The 24,760-nt window shown below is 36.3% G+C and overlaps 1 protein-coding gene, 1 non-coding gene and 1 pseudogene across 5 annotated transcripts in view; 2 read left to right on the forward strand and 1 right to left on the reverse strand.

Annotated features, from left to right (window-relative positions):
* The window catches only part of OSBPL9 (oxysterol binding protein like 9), a 114,604-nt gene that overhangs the window by 75,391 nt on the left and 14,453 nt on the right, over nucleotides 1–24,760 (reverse strand). For 2 of the 4 annotated variants that reach the window (XM_011370504.2, XM_011370503.2), the window contains exons 2-3: nucleotides 19,161–19,211; nucleotides 3,619–3,697 (exon numbers count right to left, since the gene is read on the reverse strand). In XM_011370504.2, coding sequence (XP_011368806.1) covers nucleotides 3,619–3,697; nucleotides 19,161–19,211 — 130 coding nt within the window. The remainder of the gene's footprint in view (nucleotides 1–3,618; nucleotides 3,698–19,160; nucleotides 19,212–24,760) is intronic. The other 2 variants (XM_023536795.1, XM_023536796.1) reach the window with 1 other exon arrangement.
* LOC111745935 lies at nucleotides 9,054–9,172 on the forward strand (annotated as a pseudogene).
* Nucleotides 24,556–24,674, forward strand: LOC111745948. The gene has a single exon (XR_002782854.1). It is a non-coding gene; the product is annotated as a 5S ribosomal RNA (ribosomal RNA).

Below are 24,760 nucleotides of genomic sequence, written 5' to 3' on the forward strand. Positions count from 1 at the left end.
CCATCTGGATGTTTAATAGGGACCTAAAATTTGTTTATAAGCATGTCCAAGGACAAGCTCCTGATGCCCACATCCCTCACAAACCCCCCTCACACACACACAAACTGGCTCCTCTTGCAATCTTCCCTATTTCAGTTAATGATAACTCCATTTTGTCGCTCAAGCCAAAAACTTTGGTGTCAACTTGGACTCCTATCTTTTTCTCACGTACTAAATTTCAACCTTCAAAATAAATACGAAAACATACAATAAACTATTACTTAGCAATATAAAAGGAACAAACTACCAATTCACACATGAATGAATCTTAAAAGCATTATGCTGAGCTAAAATAAAGCCAGACAAAAGATAGTACATAATGTATGATCCCATTTATGTGAAAATCTGCAAGAAAAATATAGATCAGCAGTTGCCTGGAGCCAGGGGCTAGGAGTGGGGACTGATTGAAAGACTAAAGTAATCTTGTGAGTGATAGAAATGTTCTATTTCTTGATTGTGGTAGCAGTTATATGAGCAAATAAATCTGTCAATACTCACTGAACTTTGGAATGTGTACATCTTATTGTATGTTAATTATACCTCAAAAAAGTTAATTAAACACACATATACAATTTGACCTCTTCTTACTGCCTCCCTACCCCCACTGCTACCATGGGAGCCACCATCATCTCTCATATGGATTACAACAGCCTCCTAATTAGTTTCCCTGCTTTTGTCTCTGCCTCCTGCATTTTATTCTCAACACAGAGGCCAGAGTGATAACTGTTAAAAAATCATACCATGTCACTCATCTGCTTAAAACCCTCTAATGGCTTCTCATTTCAATAAAATTCAATGTTTTTACTGTGGTATATAAGGCCTCACATGACCAGGCTCCCTGTTACCTCTTAGACCTCATCTCCCACTGCCCCTGCACCATGGTTATTTGTACTCCAACCATAGCTGGCCTTCTTGTTCTTCAAACATGGCAGGCACACTCTTCGGCACTTACTGTTCCTTCCACCTAGAATGATGTATTTCCCCGCAACCCCCCGCCCTCCCTCGCACACGCACCAAAGCCACAGAGCTTGTTCTCTCACTTCCTTCAGGTCTTTCACCAGAAGACACTATCCCAATGACTCTTCCCCTGGCCACTCTAAAATTTCAACTCTCCATCCCCACCAACACACACACACACACACGCTCACTTCTATTTCATTTTTTCCTTTCCTGCTTTTTTTTTCTCCCTAGGACTTAGCACTCCATTATTTACTTACATTTTACTAATTTATCTTGTATATTGGCTTTCTCCTCTACCAGAATGGATGAGGAGAAATGCCAAGAAGGCAAGGAATTTTATCTGTTTTGTTCACTACTGTATCCCCGGAACTTAGAATAATGTCAAAAACATAAATAAATGTTATCTGAACAAATTCTAGCTTTCCCTTTAATAGTTGATAGAACTAGAATTTGTTTTGTAGATTCAGCAGTTGATAGTTCATTTGCTTTAAAAAATTCTGGCATATTAAATAAAAACTTCAATACATTTAGACATATGTTAATGTGTATCAACTAAACTTGCTTTCAATTCTAATCAAGAATATAAGATCAGACATTGAGAATTTTTTATCAAACTTTCAGAGATTTTCTTATAAGCAAGGACTTATGAATGTGAAATAACTCTTATTGCCAAGAATATATATAGTCTTATTGAGTTCTTAAAAAAGTTAGATAATATCATGTTGCTTGAGACTCCCATAACTATCACAGTAGAAAATAAAGTAATCATTACATCAGTCTCTGAACTAAGAATCCATTTTAAAAATACATATAACTCTTATTTATCCCTGTCATTTAAATAATTCATTAAAGGAACTGCTTCTCTTACAAGCAAGCCACATAAATCTGGAACTATTAAAGGGGAGATCAGTTTAACATAAATAATTTATAAGTAAATCAGAAGGTAGAGGTGCCTTTGCTCTAGAGGTCTGAGTCTCCTCTCCTTTAAAGAGGAAAACAATACAGCTCCTGGAAGTCCAAAGAAGGCATCTCCTTAGTAACTGCAGCAGAGAGAATTCCATACTGCAGCCTTTACCTGCATCCAGCAGTTATTATTTGAAACACATGAAAGTATTCAACTTCATTCAAGAAAAGAGTTGCAGTGTGTGGGCATTATCTGCTTTAGTTTATAAACAGCATTATATATTTAATCTAAAAATAAAGGCCTTGAGAATGCAGTTAGCATTAATATATTGGCTAGATGGAGAACCAGAGGAGAGAAGAAGCAATTAGGGGGATCGTTTTATAAACTATATAAATGTCTAACCAATGTACTGTATACTTGAAACTAATAAAATAAAATTTTTAAAAAGCAAGAAAAATAAATAAAGGCCTTGGGCTTTCATAATAAGATTTTAAATGTCTTAAGAATTTTATGAAAATTTCAGGACAGTATCATTAGTTTAACAGCTCTAAATAAAGAATATGACCAAACACAGTAAACATTTTTAAGTATGCTTTTTCCTAAAAGCGTTAGCAATATCACTTTTGAGTACATTAGTTTGTATTTACTGTAAATAAGCTACATCTTTCATTTCTACATGTCAATTTCTTAAACAGGACAATGGAAATAACTGCAATATACTATCCCAACAGAATGACAACAACTGTCTGAACCTCTCATATAACATACCTGGTCACTGTGAGACTTCATAACCAAAACATTTTTAAGCTATTAATTTATTTAATATTTATTTATCTCAGTATACTTAGCATCTATCGCAGTGTTATTGTCACTTGTAGTTCAGAGAAAGTGCTAACATCTCCAATCTTCTCATTTCTAAGTTTCTTGGACTTCTTTAGACATAAAATAGAGGTTACTCTGGATAGGTAAAATGACAAAAACATTACTAACAAAGCTAATAGGTGCTCCTAATATATGACAGGATCATTAAAATCAACTTTTATTTGCTGATTTACATTCTTCAAAGCAAGATGAAATGAGAATGATCATACAGTACCTTACCCTTTCTACCGGTGAACCACAGCATGCAATGCCGAAACATAGCAGTGGCAGATGGCATTGGTGTTATTAACTATAAAAAGGATGATAGCAGAGAAATGATGGCTGGCAGACAAGACACAGAAATGCAGATGAAATGAATGCAAACTTGTAGTTCTTGAAGCAAAGCAAAACCTTTAAACCAAAGGTCGCCACTAGCTTCAATTTAATTTACATTTTGAGTTTACACAGACAAACACTGCAACCTTCACAATTAGTCTTTAGACTCTTCATGCAGAAGCAGACCCACACTCCTTGATAAAGAAGATCAGCAACCTTCTGTAAACACAAGCCAGCAGCAGCAGCAGCCCATTACTCTCTCCCTTCACTGATTTTTATCCTTTAAAATTTTAATCTCCAATTGCGGCCAGATCCACAGTCGTTTCAAACAGCTCTGTATCCACTGCAGATACAAATCCCTGCCTAACCTGCAGTACCACTTCATCCAGAACGTTCCTGTGCGCTCATTCATGCAGGATCAGTTGCAAAACCATTCAAGTCATCCAGCAAACAACCCAAGAGAGAAGGAAAGAAGCAGTTGGGACTGTGAAGAGAGAGAATCTCTTCTTTCAGCTCACCCTGGAAATGGAAGGTTTTCTGATCAACAGTTATTGTGAAGGTGCTGTCGTCCTCATCGTCTATACCAATCACAGCTCCCTGTGAAACAAAGAGCAAAATCCCAATAAGGCAAACAATGACATCAGCAATATTCACTACTGCTACAGCCCTGGAATGCTCAATGCACCGACGACACTGGAAGCAAGCTAGACACACAAAAGGGGTATCTGAGACTTTAGTTTTGCTTAAGATGAACGAAAGGAGAGGGGATGGCAGGGCACTGCAGTACTTTCTATCTTAAGGGGCATGGATGTAGTGGGAGGGGGAGGGGACAACCACAGACGCTTCAGTCCAGAATCTGTGTTTAAGAAGCATTCGCTGAGCCTTTCTGAGCTTTAGGTTGCTCTCTAAAATGGGAGTTAAAAACTTCTGCCTCACCAGGTTGTTGTGAGACTCAAAGAGCACACGTGGCTCTTCATCTGGCTGCTTCTGTTATACTTGTTAATGTAGAAATTCTGGGTGATACTGGCTTCAAAACACTGTCCCAATCACTCCTTCCAGGTATGCTCCCATAACCACTTGTACGTAGCTCTGCTACTGCACTTTCCACATTATACTGTGATTATCTGTTTATTATGTTTGCCTCCTCCCATTGAACTGCTATGAGATCTTCGAAGTCAAGAACTATTTTATCTATTTAGATACATGACACTCAAATACAAACTTTGTATATGTTTTCTAAATAAAAGCTGGAACAATTCTCCAAAAGAGGGAGAAGGAGGGGATTGCGTTTATAAAACTGTTTGCTTCAGGAAGGGTGGGTTCTAAAACTTTTATGTTTTTGCACATGTAATCTATTAAGAAAACAGGGATTAAGGGAAGTGATAAGAAGCTATGCAAAATAGTCTATTGGTTAGCGTCCTTAAGAAATACATGTCTTAGGTATTCCAGAGAGAAAAGCTAGAGAACATGAGGTAGGTAAAATGTCCCAGGTTGGTAACAAAGAAGTAGTGTGCCACAGACAAAATCAGGACCTTGAAAATGGGGGTTGAAAAGACTCAAGGAGACAAAATACCCAATCCCATCAAAAAAAAAAAAAAAATGCTACTCCTATTCCAGGTGGATTACATAACAGAGCCAAACATTTATTCATTTGTTCTCAGAGGCTGTGTGGATGAACCCTCCAACTCTATACAAATCGCATCAGCTGAATTATCTTAATTATTCCTCAGTTTCAGATGGGGTAGGGATTTTTATCCCTCTTTTCAGGTAAAGAAAGTATTTACGGAGAGTATTATGACTTGCCCAAGGTCACACAAAGGGTTAATGGCAGAACTAGAACCACTGGCATGGTACCTTACTTATTCCATGACAGAAAATATAGACACACCTCAGTGGGTAAGCATGTGTGGGAGCAGATCATTCTGGTTAACTTAATTTTGTGGTCAACTGAGTTAACCTTCTAATTTATGATGTATCAAATATTTGCTAAGTCATAACTAAATAGAAAAATATGTGCTAGATACAGCTCTTGAATATATAACAAAAGCCCTGCCCCTCAGGCACTTATATTTCAGTGGAAAAGATAAAACATGCAAAGAGGAGAATATAATACAAAGCAAAAAGTAATCTCAACATGGATGAACTCTGAAAACATGCTAAGTGAAAGAAGCTAGTCGCAAGAGACTACATGTTGTATGATTCCATCTATATGAAATGTCTGAACAGGCAAATTCATAGAGACCTAATGCTGGGGTAGATGCAAGAAGGTGGAGTAAAATAAGAAGGGATTGATAATGGGTACGGGTTTCTTTATAGGGTAATGGGAATATACTAAAATTGATTATGGTGATGGTTGCACAACTCTGTGAATATACCAAAAGCACTGAGTTGTATGGTATGTGAATCATATCTGAAGAAAGCTATATAACTCACCCCAATCTGAGGCTCTTAATATAAATTTGCCAGTTACCTAGTCAACTCAGATGGAAACCTCGAGGTTCTATACATGTTGTCCCACGTTCCACCACAAATTGTGCTCATTCCACCTCTGAACTATAATCTCAAACTCACCAACTCTTCTCCATTCTATGAATCGCTATTACCCTAATTCAGGCTCTTACATTACTCCTTGTCTGATAAGACAATCTGTCTGTTTTCAGCCTGGCCACATCTTAGTCTACAGTCCTTGGTATAGCCAGAGTAAAACTTCTAAAGTATAAACTCTTATAGAAGATCCAGATGTTCAAAACCTCCCTGGCTCTCCATGAACTATTAAATAAAGTCAACATTTCTTCATAATGCTATTCAAGACTGTTCAAAATCCGAAACAACCAATCTTTCTACTGTCATATCTAGCCCCTTACTCTTTACCTCATAGACTCTGTATGTACTCAGCCTCAACATTTCTTCCACACACTAAACAAACACACACCAAGCAATTTCATTTTTTATGTCCCTCCTGAAGCTCAATTCCCCATCGTTTGTAAAATAAAAGCAAAACCACATATCTCCCCCTAGCTACCACTTCCTTTCTGTTTTCACAGAGGCGCTTTTTAAAAATTGGCCATGCTTTAACTTTTCATCCACTATTGCAATCTAGCTCCCTTCCCCACCAGTGCAACAAACTGTACTCTCTCAGGTCCCCAACGACCACCTTACTAGTTTTATCACACAGTACTGCTCTGAAGCATTGTTTTGGTGCTGACCACATCTTTCTTGAAACTCCGTCAATGGCTCTTGATTACCTAAGCTGTGCTTCAGAAACATTTCTACCTAAGTATCTCTGACAACCTATTTTGGGAGAAAGCATCTTTTCTGGTCCTTTACACTTTCCCCCTCTCTATCCAAATGCCTCTTTGAAGACTTTAGAATCTAGCTAAAAATCTCCCACCCAATCAGGTCTTGCCATTACCCTGAGCGCTTTTCAGTGTACAGATGCACAATTCATCTGACACTCTGGCCTCTCAGTTGCTTGATTTGTTCAGCTCAAATAAACTTCACTGCCATTCTCCTTCAGTCACTGATTCCTCACATTAATACTCTAGACTTGCACTATGTAATATGACAGCCATTAGCCATATATGGGTAGTTAACTTTTAATTATAATTAATAAAAAATAAGTAAAATTTAGAAATCAGTTCCTCAGTCACATTTGTAATATTTCAAATGCTCAGTAGGCACATGTGGCTAGTGGTGACTGAACCAGCAATGTACATACAGAACATTTATATAACTGCACAGAGTTACACTGAACAGCACTGAACTAGATTTTGTCATCACAGAGAACTAAACCACAGTGAATAGTTAATAGTGCCAATTACTGAATATTTTCAATGAGATAGACATTATGGTAAATAGTTTACATATGTCATCTGAACACAACTTTATATTGAAAAATGACATACACACAAATCATAACTGTACAAGTTCATTGAAGAGAAGTTCCCCTTGTAACCTTTCCTAATCATGAGCCCCTCCCTCCATCCCAAAAATAAACACTATTCTTCTAACGTTACAAACCAGTTTTCTCTGTCTCTGAACTTTACAGAAATGGACTCATACCATATATTTTCTTTTGTGTCTGGCTTCTTTCACTTAACATAATGTTTGTAAAATTCATCAGTGTTGCTGCATATAGCAGTAGTTTGTTCACTTTTGTTGGTATAAACATATTTAGTATTCCTTTGTACGGATATCCACAACTTATTTATCAATTCCATTGTAGATGGGCATTTATGTTGTTTCCAGTTTTAGGTTATTAGAATCATGCTGCTATGACACTCTTATTCATATCTCCTGTTATACACATGCTTGTATCTCCATTAAATAAAAATCTAGGAGTCAATCTGCTAAGTTATAGGCTATGCATACGCCAATTTTAATGGACACTGTCAAACAGTTCTCAAAAGTGTTTTTGCCAAGTACATTTCAACCAATGAGGTGTGAAAGTTTCAGCTGCTCCACATCTACAGTAACACTTTTTAGTCATTCTGGCAGGTGAGAAATGGTACCTTTCAAATGTTTTAATTTCTATTTCCCTGATAACTAATGAGTTTTTCGTGTTTTTGGCCATTTGATTATCCTCTTGTGCAATAGTTTCTTGCCTACTGACAAGACTGCACTACCATTTTCTAATTATCTGTAGGAGCTTTTTCTATATCCTGGATATAAATCCTTCACTGGTTATAAATTAGGCAAATATCTTCTCCCACCCTGTTGCCAGCCTTTGCAGTCTCACCATGTCTTTTCATGAAGGGTTCTTACCTTTGACGTAGTACAATGTATTGCTGTTAAACTTTGCAGTTGTGCTTTCTGTGTCTTAAGAGGGCTTTCTCAATCACAAGGCCATAAAAATACTCTCCTACATTATCTTCTGGAAGCCTTTACATTTAGATATCAGTTAGAGTAAGTCCTCCAACTTTTTTCTCTTGGCCTTTATAAATTATGAATCAACACCATCACCATAGTTGGTCATAACCAGTTCTTCCTAGAACAGCAGGTGAGAACAAGTCACCATTTCTACTGGTCTGTTTGCTGATGGAGAAGGCAGGAATCAGAGGTGGGTATTCTTGGCCCTTTATAAATTTTAGAGTCGGTTGAACAAGTCATATGCACACATGTGCACACACACACACACACACATGCTATGATATTGATTAGGAATGAACCACTTATTTAAGTCATTTTTAATTTCAGTAATCTTTCTAGTTTTCTGAGTAGAGGTCTTGCCCACCTTCTGTTAATATTTATTTCTAAGTAATTAATGTTTTTGATGGTAAATGTTCTCTATTTTTAAAAATTCACTTTCTAATTACTAGTAGCTGGTATATTAAAATACAATTTATTTTTGCAGAGTGACCTTGTATTCAGTAACCTTGCTAAATTTACTTATCAATTCTAACAACAGTATATCTGTAGAGTCTTTTGGATTTTCTGTATGCTCTTCCTCAATCCTTATACCTTACATTTATTTTTCTTTCTTTATTCATTGTCTAGGACTGCCTGGTTTAAGACTGCCACCAGAATGGCAGACAACGTTGACTATTAATGGTGATGGGGGAATCTTCGTCTTGTTTTTGGTCTCTCTCCCACTGTCGACTATAGCTATTTAAAACCTTTATTTTCCTTGAACCCCCAACAATAACATAAGCCGTAGTTATCAGGCAGGAACTCTAAACCTGCTTTGCCATCCTACCTAAAGGTTCACCTGCATCTATACTCACTCCTGTTTCCTTTCTACTTGTCATAATGGAAAAGGGGCTCCATCCCCTATTACCTTTCCTCAAATCTCTTACTTTACCAATTTTCAACTTTTCTCTCTCTGCTCCTTTCTAACTGCATTTACATGCTCAAGTCTTTACCCTCTTTCCAAAACAATGATCTTTTTCAATTATATATCCTTATCTAGCATTGGCCTACTTTTCTCATTATTCAGTCAGGATTATTCAGACTTGTCTATGGCCATGCTACCCTGAACAAGCCTGATCCCGTCTGATCTCAGAAGCTAAGCAAGGTCAGGCCTGATTAGTACTTGGATGGGAGACCGACTAGGAAGACCAGGAGCTGTAGGTGTAAAAACTAAAATAAAAACATTAGGGATTGTAAGCTGACAAGGTCCTTGCAATCTGTGAGGTCAACTAAGGGTTGCCTCACCTAAAAAAAAAAAAAAAAATTATTCAGACTTATATATGCCTACAATTTATTTTAACCTCCCATTCCTTGTAGGATATGTAACCAAACCAATGGCTCTTCTTCACCTTCAAATAGGGTGATAATAAGACCTAGTTGGCCTAGATAGTTCTGGATTATTCCTGTTGTCTTGGCATAAAAATGAATAGAACCCCCTTTTAGTCTCAAGAGTGTCCTGGTTTAAGGGATATGGTCAATCTGCCATAGCCTAGCCTACAAGGCCCTCAATGATTTGCTCCACACACCTATCATCTCTCATCAAATTCTACATTTGGGCAGCTAGAGGTTTACCAATAGGCCCTAGCTGTCATCCTCCAAACATTCTTCCTCTTCCTTTATTTGAGTTTATGCTACTTATTGTTTACATTTGGTAAAGCAAAAGTCCCCTTGCTAATCCATACATGGAATAGTATCCTATTATTAAGCAAAGTTCTTTGTATGCTAACCCATCAAAATATAAAGGTTTTCATTTCAACCCTGCTTTTATGACCCATTATGTCAACATAATCAATACGTGTGTGTGTGTGTGTGTGTGTGTGTGTGTGTGTGTGTGTGTGTATCTTTCAATGACTCCTCATGATTTTTCTTCTGAAGGTTTCAGATGATCAACCTTTCAGGTTCTGTCAAATACTTGGGCTCGCCAAGGTGCCCACTGCTCCAGGGTCACGCTATCCAGGTTCCAGATAAAAAGTAACTGGAGCTGGAGTCTTATGCAACAAGATCAATTTCCTGACTTGCTTTCTTCTTCTAGTGTACACGAAAACATACTACAGACATGAATCAGTTCTGGTGCCAAAGAGAGAAAAACAGTGTTGTTCTCATGGCTTGGGGAGGTGGGAGGAGCCTAAGCCTGGCTCTTTTAGGGCCAATCTCCATTTGTAAGAAAAGTGGGCTGATAAACTGGCTCCAAAGATGATTAAAAAAAAGGATGACTCTTCTGGGACACAGATTGCTGACACAGCTCCTGAAAGGACGGCCAGGGATAAAATAGGAGTAAGATACAGCTCTGCCCTAGAAGAGACATTGTCTAGAGAGGAGAGAGAGGAGTCCACAATATAGAAAGAAGCAAGAAAGCTCAAGGGCAGCCCACTCACCAAAGATACTGCTGCATGGAGCACCTGCTTAAGCATTATTCATTTATTCATCAAGTATTTATTGAATCGTCTAGGCATTGTTCTAAGTGATAATAGAGTGATGAACAATTTGCTTTGTTTTTTTCTGATTTGTATGTATTCTTTTGGTTTTTTCTTTTTTGTCTTTTTTATTTGTAGGAGTTCTTTATGTATATTCTAGATGTTAAACCCTTTGTCAGTTGTATGCACTGCAAATATTTTCTCTTCTAGCCAAGGGTTCTCTTTCTTTTTGATTGTGGTATCTTTTTGTGGTTGTTGTTCAAAGATTTTAAAATTTGACTATTGTTGAACCAATCTTTTCTATCATGGTTTGTGCTAAGACATCTTTCTCTGTCCTGATAGCCTAAAGACATTCTTCTATGCGTTATTATAAGTACAAGTTTTCATTTTATACCTTTAATACTGCTGGAATTATTTTTTGTGTATAAAATGAGATAGAGAGTAGTTTTATTTTTTTCTATATAGGCAGCCAATTGATTCAGCTTCTTTTACAGAGTGATAGAATCTGATTTGTAATGTCTCATATACTAAATTCCCATAGATGAGGGGTTCTATTTTCTCTTTCTGTGCCTTCTTGTCTGTGCTACTGAACTATTGCTTTCTCCTTATACTAATATCATGTCATTTTATTACCATAGTTTCATAAAAAGTCTTACTATCTGCAATGGCAAGTCCCCCAACTCCTTATTCTTCAAAATTTTCTTGCCCCTTTACCATTTTAAATTATTTTTAGAATCACCTTGTCAAGTTCTTTGATAAGCCTAAGTGTAGTTTTGACTGGAATCACTTGTGTTTATAATTTAGGACAATAAACATATACATGTTATTGAGTCTAGCAGGCAAGAACAGGATATAGCTTTTTCCAAATTCAGATCTTCCTTTAGTCTTTCGATGATGTTTTATTGTTTTATTTCCATCGAAGCAATGCATTCATCTTATAAAATATATTCCTAGGTAATTTAGAGTTCTTGTTATTATTATAAACCAAATTTCTTTTTAAATGACTTTTTCTAATTGTTTGTGGGTCATATAAAGGAACACTATATGTTTTCTGCACATTGACTGCATATCCAAAACCCTTTTTTCTGTAAATTATTTTGGGTTGTTTTATGTAAACAATATCATCGGCAAGACTAATGTTTATGCCTCCCTTTCAATCCTTTTTTAAAAAAATCTTTTATTCTTCTGTTACATGTTTACCAGGACCTCCAGTACAGTTATAGAAATATCATCTGCAAATACTAATTTTGTTCTTCCTTCCAAGCCTTATATCTTTTGTATCTTTTTTTGTTTTATAGCATTCACTAGGAACTCCAGAGCACAACATTTAAAGAAGGAGCAAAAGCAGGCACCTTTATCTTGCTGCTGATTTTAAAGAGGATACTATTATTATTATTAAGCACACTATAGCATTTTAGCAAATTTACCCCTTATCAGATTAAGAATATTCTCTTCTATTCCTAGTTTGCTGAATCTTGAATGCATGTTTCATTTTATTCACTGCTTCTACATTTATTCAGATGGCAATGTAGTTTTCCTCCTTTAATCTGTTAATATGCTAAGTTGATTAATTTTAAAATTAGCATCCTAGTATTCCCAGAATAAACTCAATTTGGTCATAATACTTCTTGTTTATACATTACTGAGTATGGTTTGCTGTATTTTGTCCAGGATTTTGACATCTACATTAATAAGTAATTCTGGACTAAAATTTTCCTTTGTTAATTTCTTCTTTCTATTTTTTTGAAATTTAATATGTAGCTCATTAATTTTCAATCTATTTTATAATATATTCATTTAAGATTATAAATCTTAGATGCAGTTTTAACAGGTGGTTTCTTCATTATCATTCAAGTTTAAATATTTCATAATTTCCATTATGATTTCTACTTTCACCAATGAATTATTTAAAAATATGCATGTAAAGTGGTAAGTGGCTACTGTCTTGTTAAGAGATTTCTAACTTATTCTGTGTCGAAGACTGTTATCTATGCAATATTGGGTTTGGTATTCTCTTTTTCCTAACAATCTAAATTTTTTTCTTGAAGTCTATTATGTCTGAAATTAATACTATTTCCTAGCTTTCTTTTGGTTAACAATTTCCTGGAATCTTTTTCCATCACTTTCTTTTTTATTTAACTTTTAATTTATAATTACAAAATATTATGAACATTCAAACAATATAGCACTAATGACAGCTATGTACCAATCACAGAGACTAAATAAATATTTACATCTTGCCCAAGAGAGGACATTTGCAGTGTCAAATTCATACAGGAGATGACACTTGCAAAAAAGCTACTGAATTAAAAAAGACAGAAATCAATAATTTTTCATAGTAAAATGACAAGACAATTGACAAAAGCAGATCTAAGAGGATGAGGGGGAAAGACAGTCTTAAGGTTAAACATTAACCTAAAAATAATGCTTTATTGCATCCACTCTAAGGTGTCAATGATTATAAGATGCATCCCTATACCAGAGATGTTAACATATGAAAAAAATTTAGAATCAATTACATAAGGCACTAGCAGAAGAAGTCAGGGCTGAAACTATTAATAATCTATCCATGGTACACTGCCAGCTTCTCTTGTGATAGACTAAAGGAAAAGAGAACAGGAAATCCATCAACTTTAATGACCAACACTATTGGTAACTTACTTCCACTGGACTGGGAAAAAGTATTACTTTAAGTCACACATGGATTAATAGTTTCTGAAAACTCACACTACAGTTAGCATTAAAACTCTGTTGAATAAAATTCACCTTACTTGGGCGATTCCTAAGGCCCTGTAGAATTTTTCAGAACCTGAAATTCATCTTATCAATGGTAATTTTTAATTACAACAGTAACTACCATTCATTTAGAACCTAAGTCCCAGACACTGTGTTTGGATACTTTTTAATATGTTAATTTTATATCCATAATTCTATGAGTAAATGATATGATGCTTTTACTAGGGAGATAAAGAAAATAAACTCAGAGCTGAATAGTTGAGTTCCCTGAAATCACAAAGCTAATCAGCATCAAAATCCAGATTTGAATTCCACTTCATATATGTTCTGTTCTTGTCTCTACCCAACACTGCCTCTTTAATGTTACTGCTTCTCCATTTTTCAGATTCTATCTAAGAATGTCAATATTTTGCTTTTAGCTAGGATATTGGGGAGGTAGGGGAATTAGACACCGGGACTTAACGAACATTTTACTTTTACATCAAGGCAAGGGCACCATCTAGTGGCACACACTTTGCCACAAGTACAGTCAAATAAAATAGGATGAAAACGGTTTTTCACTCTTCTTTCCTCCACCAGTTTTACACTACCTTGCAACAAGATGGAGTGTTTACACTAATTCCTCTAGTCAAAAAGAGCAGGATCCTGGTAACATTAAGAATCGAAAAGGGTTTTGGAATGAGACAGAGCCAAGTTCAATCTCAAATTCACCACTTAATGACTGTGAGTTTTGGAAATTTACTAAAAGTAGCTTGAGTCTCAGTCTCGTGTGTAAAAAATGACACCATTTACCTGACAGGGCTATCATGGGGATACACGTGAAAATCATCCAATACAGAACCTGATCATAAGAGCTTCCTCAATAATTACTGGTTCCTTCTCTAGTTTCCTTTTATGTAGACTAAAACCACATAGGTGTTTTGGTTTGTTTTTTAGAAAACATACCATACCACTAGCTAATGTTGTGTTTAAGAAAACTTCCATAGTTCCCTCACATGCAAACTAAAGGCAAATTCTCCAATATATATATTTGTAATTTTTATAAATACATGAAATTGACAATAAGCATAACTATCTACTTCCTATGAACCAGGCACGTGAGACAGTAGATGGGAACTCACTATGGAGTGGGGAAAATAGACAAGTTAAAATGTAATAGCTATAAGGGACAAATGTTGTGATAAGGTAGAGGAGGGGAAATGTGGATCAGGAATGCATCACAGAAGAGGCAACATCTGAAAAGTCTCTTAAAAGATGAGATCACCAGACAAGGGTACAGAAAATTCTTGCCATAAGAAAAAAATGTCAGGAGCAATAAATTATGATGAAACACAATGAGAGAACATGAAATATAGTGTAGTTGAAACACAGGATAGGATAGATTGGAGAAGGGAGAAGAGCTCTGTGGCATGGGTTAATAATAGCTTGTTAAGCTCATTTGGAATCTAGATGATAGCTGCATTATTAGTAACCACCATTATCACCACCATCATCATCCAGAACAGTTATTTAATGGATGTGTACTATGGGCCAAACCTTGTGTGTATAAAATTGATAAGACTCACAACAACCCTGTATAGAGGAGAGACTGTTCCATTTCTGAACTCTGGAGCTAGATCCAGCTAGATCCTGGCCCGAACTGAGATTGATTCCTGTAAATCCCCTCAGACACTGTCTGAGTGACCCCTCTCTTCTGCCCCATGGTATGCTGATTCCTGGAACAGGCTGCTGCCCAATCCCAGGCAAAAATGCAAGGTGCTTTCCCCTTATCTGGGGTGGGTCACGCCCCAGTACCCCTATCCACCTTACCCTGTTCTATATCATTCTTCAGCACCTGTCATGCAGAGGCTATCCGTGTTGTCTTGCCACTGCCCAAGATAAGCCTCATAATGTAAGTCCCCTAAATATACTCTTGATGTAATGCTGGAGTTGTCAGCCTCTTTCTTTGGTCTCTTGGAAAACTTTCCCAACACCCTGTAAGTTATATAATGTTATTTTTAGAGGTTAAGAAATTTGCCCAAAGTCAGTAAGGGGTGGAGCTAAATGAGATTCAGACCCAGGTCTCTCTTCTTCTCTCTCCTACACCAGTGGTCCCAAAATTGACTGCATAACAATCTGGAGAATCTGTTTAAAAATAAAAGTTCTAGACCCTATTCTACAACAGTATGTCTAGAGAGGGGGACTTGGAAACCTATAGTGTAAACAAACTCTCCAAATATTTCTTAAATAGGAAACCAAATGGCAGTCCAGCTTTTTTAAAACACAGTTCACCCTTAAATAACAAGTTTGAACTGCATGGGTCCACTTATACACGGATTTTTTTCAACACATAACATAAATGTATTTTCTCTTATGATTTTCTTAATAGCATTTTTTTCTCTAGCTTACTTTATTGAAAGACTACAGTACATAATATATATACATACAAATTATGTGTGAATCATTTGTTCATATAATTGGTAAGGCTTCTGATCAACAATAGGCTATTAGTAGTTAAGTTTTGGGAGAGTCAAAAATCAGATGCAGATTTTCAACTGCACCAGGGGCTTGGCACCACTAACCCCTGCATTATTCATGGGTCAACTGTACCTCAAAGTCTCTCAAAACACACACACACACACACACACACACGAACATACATATTACTAATTAATAGCTTCCATCTATGTGCCAGGTGCCTAATCCTCACAAAATTCTGCAAAGGTATTATACTACCTTCTTTAAAGAGAAAACACAATCTCGAGAAGCCTACAGATAGTTTCCCTCTCTCAGTCAACAAAGCAAAAGGCAAAAATAAGATTCAAACACAGGTATATCTGGTTCTTCTCTGTCATGCTGTACGGCAGACTGAATTCTACCCTCAACCCCAGTGACCTTTGCCCCTATATAATCTCTTCCCCTTTGAATGTAGGTAGAAACTCAATATGATGAGATCTCATTTTCAGTAATTATGCTACAGGATGAGTTAATACTGAAGTGATTATATGGCACTTGGTGGGTGTGACTTAATCTAATCATGAGGCCTTTTAAAAGCAAGGTGTTTTCTACAGCTGGTAGTAGAATGGGAAGTCAGAGAGAGATTCAAAACTCTAGAAGGATTTGATGTGCCATGCTGTCTTGACGATGGAAGGGCCATCGTCAAGGAATATGTACAGCCTCAAGGAATATGTACAGGACAAGGAATATGTACAGCCTCTAGAAGTTGATTGCAGATCTTAGCTGTCAGCCAGCAAGAAAACTAGGACCTCAGTCTTATAACAAGGAACTGAATTCTGCCAACTACCTGAATATCCTTGGAGGCAGATTCTCTCTTGGAGTCTTCCTCATTGCCTCCAGATAAGAGCCCACCCTGACCATGAGCTCAATTTCAGCCTTGTGAGACCTTAAGCAGAGTACCCTTCTGAGATGCCTGATCTACAGAACAGATCTACAGATAATAAATGGGTGCGAGTTTTTTAATTGTGGTACACATAACATAAAATTTACCATTTAAATATGTTTAAGTGTTCGGTTTAGTAGCATTAAGTACATTCATATTGTGTGTGACCATCACAACCACCCATCTCCAGAATGGTTTCATCTTCCCAAATTACTCTGTACCCATTAAACAAGTACTCCCCAATCCTCCTGCCCCCATACCCTGGAAACCACCATTCTACTTTCTGTCTCCATGAATCTGACTACTCTAGATACCTCATATAAGCAGAATCATATAGTATTTTCTTTTAATAACACGCTCATTTCATTCAGCTTAATATCCCTAAGATATGACTATGTGTCAGAATTTTCTTCCTTTTTAAGACTAAATAATATTCCATTGTATGTATATACCACATTTTGTTTATTCATCCATCAAATAGACACTGGATGCTTCTATCTCTAGGCTACTGTAAGTAATGCTTCTATGAATATGGGTGTAGAAATATCTGTTCGAGTTTCTACTTTCAAATCTTTTGGAGAATATATATAAATGTTTTAAGTCAATTCATGATCTTGAAAATTGGGTAAAAGGAAATAAGCATTTATCCTATTTGTATTGTACTACTGGGCAACCAAATAATAGATGAAGTGTCATCCAAACAAAATGATAAAATGTCATAATTTTGCAGCTCCCAAATAAGTTAATCTAGGTGCTGAGCATCAATAACTACTAATATCAGTGAAGAGCAAAAACCAGACATTATGTGCTTTCTGATTAAAAAACACACTGCCACCTATAGTCTTGCCAAAGGGTTCAAACCTGAGTCTCATTAGTCTCTGGATCCAGCTGCCAATTTGCAGGAAAAGCAGAGACAGAGGAACATGTTGAACTGCACAGTATACAATTAGTAAAATTTATACTATGGACAACTCCTATAGGTCAAAGGGTCTGAATTCTTCAGTAGATAAATTACAATAAGATATCAAGTATTTTTTAAATGGGCAAGATAAAAATACAGAATTTAAGAATGCAAATCCAAGACGTGATTACTAGAATAGAAAAGTAGTTATTTTAGAAGACAGGAAGGAGGGCTGTAATTTGAATGGGGCACATAAACAGGCTTTTGGGGTAGTTGGAAAAATTCTGTTTTTTAATCTGGGTAGTAGTCACAAGGGTTAATAATTAATTCAGCTATTTTTAAAAGGAAAAATAGTGCATTAAATGTAACGATGAGACAGTGGCCCAAGTCCAGATTTAATTCAACTGAAGAGTTGTCTCAGTACAACTCTGCCAAAGCATCACTACTGAGCCTACCTCAAGCCAAGAAAGCAGTTAACACCAGACTGAGTGGTGACTGAGGTCAATAACAAGTGCTTAGAAAAGCAATTAAATCAAGAAGACAAAAGGAAAACCAAAGGAAAGGAACAAAACAGTAAACATTTTTTAAAACTCGTTATGCTTTCACATACACTCGTTCTAAATAGGCCTGTCTTATTCCTATCCTGAAACTTCACCATACTGACTTCTACCTCAGTTGCCAAAATTTGTGTATTAGAATTTGGTTTCTTTCTGAGTTATTTCTCATTTCTACCAATGAGCTACTGCTAATATAAGGCAATAATGTTTACCAAATACAGTTACATTTTCAAAAATAAGGGTACAGAAAAAAGATGGCAAAAGAAAGCAAACAGGATCCTGAAGAAGAAAATGCTATACTTAGAAGCTGATTTACCTAGTTATGATAGAGGTAAGCCCTTGTTTAGATACAATGGAGTACTAGAAACTATATCCTGAAGACTTTCTTTTTTGCCGTTAGCTATTTGGACAATGGTGGAAACTGAGCAAGCAATTAAAAGCAGCATGAAGCTGTAGGCCTGTCTAATATGGTAGCCACAAGCCATATGTGGCTACTGGGCACCTGAAGTGCAGCTAGTCTGAACTGAGATGTACTGTAAGTATAAAAGACATATCTGATTTTGAAGACTTGGTATTTAGAAAATTATGTAAAATATCTTGTTAATGATTTTTATTGATTACATGTTGAGATGATAATATTCTGTGTATACTGACCTAAATAAAATATATTATTAAAATTAATTTCTTGTTTCTTTTTACTTTTTAAACATGGCTACTACAAAAAATTTTAAATATATATATATGTGGCTCATATTATATTTCTACTGGACATCACTGCTACATACCATTATTAAATAGTACTGAACAGGAAGAACGAAGCTAAAAGTGGGAATTTTTCAGAGTTTTTTTCTACTGTTTGCTCTACCACCATTACAACTCATTTTCCAGCCCCTGTCCCTGGCTATAAAAAGAGGCTAAACAAAAATCAGTAGCTGCATTAAGTCATGAACACGACATTTAAATCATGGGCAAAAAGAACTGAGTTCTAGTCCTGATTCTGGCACTGACTAGCAGTTACCCTGGAGAAATCACTTTTTCTCTCTGAGCTTTAGTTGTCTGTCCCAACAAGTAAGAAAGCTAACTAAATTTATACTTCCCTGATTCCGGCAAAATATTTTTTTGAATTTGTCAAAATTGGTTTTCATAAAAATGAGTAAATACTCACTCTGAGTCTAACACATCCTCGGCGAGAGCCTCTCATCATTTTGTCCTTGGACTAAAAGAAAAACAAAAACATTTAATGAATAAAAAATTAACAGACTGTTCTAAGAATCATCTAGAGATGAACAAAATTTATAATAATATCATTCCTTTTTTCCCCATCCCTTTCCCCGCTTCAAATCACTTATGGATGGATTCTCAAATTTGAGAATCACCTGGAAGGCTAAGAATCACTTGAGGGTTTACGAATCACTCCCAGATGATTCTGACTCAGGCAGACAGAGGACCACATTTTGAGAAACACTGCTTTAGTTTTATCTCTTTGCAATTCCCCATAAAAGTCCCATTTTTGCCTCTGGGATTTCTCATCCAATGTTCCTCAACTTGGAATATCCTTGACCCTGATTTTCTGCCTTGTCACTGATCATGTACCTTACCTCTCTCTGAATTGGATTCCCATCCCTAGGCTCCCAGTCTCCTATGTGTGTTCCCCTGTAGTGGCTTATACCACCTGTGCTATAATGGCTAGTTAGCTTGTCTGACTCACCCATAGGACTGCACATTCCTTAGGGGGTAGGAATTTTATCTGACTTATGCTTTAGAACAGTGTGTGGCACACATTAGGTGCTCGAAAAATATTTACTGATAAAACACTGCTTACCCTTTATGTTTCTATTAGACTGGGCCTAGCAAAGGCTACGTTCTGCACAATAAGCCCTGTTAGCATTCGGTAAATACTACTAAAATTAAATTAGTCATTTGTAATAAAATAAAACCTTAAATAATCAAAGTTTTCAAAATATTTAACACTTCAACAACTGGTATTTTTCTTACTCCCCTATGTAAGAAAGAAGTAAAACAAGTCAATATCATTGAGTTATATTTTAAAGAAAATTGTCCCACTTTAAACCATCGATGTCCTACATCCAATGTACTGAGCCATAGGCAAACTTCCAGCTATGAGATAACTAAGTTCTAGGGATTTAATGTACAGCATGGTAATTGTATTATATACTTGGAAAGTTGTTAAAAGAGTAAGTCGTAAATGTTCTCACCACAAAAAAAAAAAAAAGGAAAAATGATAACTGAGATGATAAATGTGTTAATTAACCTTGTTGTGGTAATCACTTTGCAATATACATGTATATCATATCATCATGTTGTACACCTTACACAATGTTACATGCCAGTTATATCTCAATAAAGCTAGAAAAAATAAAACAATATTTCTTGGGGATATTTGCAGGTCTGTACAAAAAGATCTGCCTTATCCTTCTTATTGACTACAGTATAGTCTATGAACATAGACTATGTAATTGTTTTCACTGATTCTAAACTTATCGATATAACAAAAATACGATGATAAATCAAAGTTGATGCTCTTAAGAGTTCTTTACTAACAATACAGTTAGTAAAAACACAGTTAACAAAAACATTCCCTATGCATTTAATAGCCCTTTTGCCACTCTTTATCTTCCCTCCAAGTGTCAAAGCAATACACAAAAATAATTAGATTTGAAAATACCCAGTGAGAGTTAAAATGCAGCTCAAACAAGGTAACAACAAATATATTCATCCTAATCCTCTTCAACTTTTAAAAATAAGGTTATAATAAATAGGAAAAGGGCAAGACAGGCCCCAATGATGGTACCACTGTTAGGGTTATGAATTAGAAAACACTGATAGAAATAAGTAAAAATTATTAAAACAAATATAACTAGAAAACAATTAGACAAATCCAGAATGTGGGACATCACACAAAATAATTGACCTAGATGCTTAAACACACACACACACACACACACACACTAGCATATAAACAATTTTAATGCAAAGCAAAAATAAGTCCTAATCTAGGATTAGAAAAAAGATTCTGATAAGGGAGGGAAGGTAGACAAAAGAAGGCATTCCAAGCCAAGAAAATGACATCAGCAAAGGCACAGGTACAGAAAACTTTAAACATGAGGTATTCAAAGAAGGAAAGTAAACTGACAGACCCAAGCCCAGAGTGCAGCGACGTAGAAGAAAGAGGCTGAAAAAAAGATGTGGAGAAGAGATCCCAAAGAGTTTGAAAAAAAAATAGTGAGAAGTTAAGGAAATCAAACCTTATTCCATAGTTAACGAAGAGCTACTGAAGGTTCACGAGGAAGACGATAACGTTCTCAAAAGTGTGTTTTATAAAAATAACACTGTTTAATACGAGGACTTGGGGGAAAAGGATGATGGAGACATTAATAGCAATAGCAGTAGCAGCATCAAACAGCAACAGATTTTCACTTATTGATGCCCCCTATGTGACAGGCATGTTATATACAGTAAACCTCACAGACCTTGTATAGTAAAAACTAATATTATAAGTGAAAGTGACATCAGGAGGATCAAGTAAATTACCCAATGTTACACATGTAAAATATAGCAAAGTCTGACACAGCAGGCGCAACTTGGAATGTCTGTCCTGCAAATCATTCTCCCAGACTGTATCTGTACTCTAACTTTGAATCCTCCTCCTCTTCCACATGACACAGAGCCCTCTCCCCCATTCTGTCTCCACTCAGCTCTAAAGTGAGAATAAAATAAAGCTGGTGTAACTAAGTTCTCAGGGGCACAGTGAGTGCTGAAGGAGTAATTATTTGACCAAACTGGCCAATCACAGGACCTACTATCCCACAAGGCCTTTCCCAGGGAGTTTTCCTACTGGGGCGGAGTAAGAGCTCTTGCCTATCTAATATGAGGTACAGTTACCATAGGTCATGTGCCTTTTACAAGAAGAAAGGAATAAATAAAGCATACGCAGTGAGAGAGAGGAGAGGCAGGAAGTCATAGCTGCCAGTAATCTTCAGCTACACCCTGTTCCGAAGCAAACCTGCCTGAGCCAATGCCTTTCACTGAATATCAGCGGTGTTTCTGTTTTTGTTTGATAAATACTAGTAGCTTCCAGTGATGAGAAGTGAAGCTTTACCTGAACCCCTAGACTAGAAACCCACCAGTTCCCACCACCTGCAAAATATTCTTATTCTATTTTTCTTTATAATAGTGTAGGGGAAAAAACCTTCCCTGGATTTCTCAACAGTCCTCCAATCTTTCCACATACCATAAAAATTAGAACTGTTGTTTTCCTCAATCTGAAAGGATAATAAAAACTTCTTTTATTTCCCAGAGAAGACTGAAAGGTTATAGCCTAAAGGAGGTCCCTAGGCTAAGTCTCCACAGTGACAGGAAGAGGTGAGCAGCTCACACCTTAGGTACTCAACCACCTCTGTCACCGCAAAAAAAAAAAAAAAAAAAAAAAAGCCCCGGAACTTGAAAAGTTCTCTAAGTTGTAAAAACAGAGACCCAGGAAGCTATCTGGCTCTAGAAGAGATTTTACTTGCATACCAAAGCTGGAGTTAGGATTTAGGCTTATCATCTTTCCAAAGAGATCCTTTCAGAAAGGGAGGAGACAGTTGCCTCTTTCCCCTTCAAAAGCAGAGAAAAATCTTTTTTCCTCATCCTTCACCTACAGCTACTTGGCCACACCTGTAGTACAAGTGACCTGGCTCTTATGGTGTTGCCCTAGGGCAGGAATAGGGCAGAGGCAGCCCGATACACTTATTATGAAATTTACCTTTGAAGTATTCTGGAACACTTCACCTGTGCATTGCGGATAAAATTAATAAAAATGAATAAAGTCTAGCAGAATAATAACCAAAGTATACAGTAAAGACAAAAAATATTTGCTAAATGAATGATAGGAAGGATATATATTACTTACTAACCATTTTATATTTACTTTGCCAAAATTAATTTCACAATCTCTTCTAGAATGTACCTTTTTAGGCTCACTTAATGTGAGGGTAGGATATTTGTATCCATAGAGATACATACCACGTCTCACTCCAAACCCATCCCACTACCACCACACACACAAACACGTTCTCAATCACCACTTTAGGCAAAATCCCAGCAGACTAACAAAGAGTACAAGTCATATTAAGTACTATCCATGTGCTAGTTAAAAGTAAACAAACTTTATCTTAAAGTAACACTGCATGATTATAATCTCTGCAGGTCATCGGGATATTATCGATGAAGCCCCCATTAACTAACAAATAGAAAATAATATAATTTCAACCTCAAGTTGCTTTAAAATTCCTTGTGTACAGGTCAATAATCACTGAAAGAAGCTACTGACTTTTATTTTAAATAAACCTTCTAGTCTATCATCCTGTAGGGGAAAAGAGGGAGGGGAAAAGAGGGAGAGGAATTTTTTCTTTCATTTGAGAATCACAGAAGCAAGCAAAAATTGTATTGTAATATGGGACTTGCAACTGGTTGTTAAATGAGTATTTGGAAACTAGCCTAATAAAAAAACTCTTTTAAAGATCCCAAGTCAGACTGGTATGACAACGATAACCTGCACTCTCAAGAGAACAGCACATAATAATCTTAATTCATAGAGTGGTTGCTTGTTCTGTCCACTTCTTAAATCCTTAGGAAAAGGTTATTTTAAGGACATTGAGAACTACTGAGCTGAATGTCAGTCTTAAATCTGCTTAATGTACAATTGCTTCCCACAAAGGGGTTAACACAGTCTAGTATGGTCTCTTACTTGTTACACTCTGGCTATCTACTTTAGCTTAACTTCAGTATATCCCATAGAAAACATCTTCTGAAGAGATGGCTATATAAATTTCAAAGTAGACGTTACTAACAGATCAAAATATTCTCCATTTAGGATTCATACTCATGTGAAATCTCTCATTTAAATATACAAAATTATTTCAATCTCCCAAGCATATGCTTAAAAATATATTTGAGAGTACAATTTCTAGAAAAAATAACAAAAGAAGTGTATCCAGAGATATATAACATATTATCCTATAAATAGTACAATTTAATGAAATAACATGGACTGTGGATTGAGAGAGATGAGATTTTGAATTCCAGCCCTGCCAATTTACTAGCAGTGTGACCTTGGCCAAGTCACTTAAGTTCCCTAAGCTGTAATTTCCTCATTTATGAAGCTGGGATATTACTTACTCTCATAGGATCATTGCAAGTACTGAGTTAATACAGGTAAATAACTTAGCACAGCACCTGGCATATAAAACACACAAGGTTCACCTCCTTTCCTTGCTTCTTCTTTAAATACAGCAGAGATCTGCAACCATTTTTTCTATACCTAAGCTAACCCTATTCATAAGGGGACATTCTTTCCAACATGTCTCCTACCATCAATGTAGTCTCCTCCAACAAACACACTACACACAAACACACCCCAATCTGTCTCAGTTATAATACAGAGACAGCCCCTACAAAAAAAAAAAACAAACAAGCAACAAAATAAAACAAAAACATATATTTTCCCTCCTTCTTGCTCACACATTTCCTCTGTGGACTCTTTGTCAATCCAGCTCCTAGTCTACAGCCATGTCACCCTGAACAAGCCCAATCCCATCTGATCTCGGAAGCTAAGCAGGGTTGGGCCTGGTTAGTACTTGGATGGGAGACCACCTAGGAAGATCAGGTGCTGTAGGCATAAAACATAAAAAAATAAGGGATTGTAAACTGACAAGGTCCTTGCAATCTGTGAGGGTTGCCTCGTCTAAAAAAATAAAATAAAAA

The sequence above is a fragment of the Pteropus vampyrus genome, unplaced genomic scaffold, assembly GCF_000151845.1.
Source record: "Pteropus vampyrus isolate Shadow unplaced genomic scaffold, Pvam_2.0 Scaffold170, whole genome shotgun sequence".
NCBI lineage: Eukaryota > Metazoa > Chordata > Mammalia > Chiroptera > Pteropodidae > Pteropus > Pteropus vampyrus.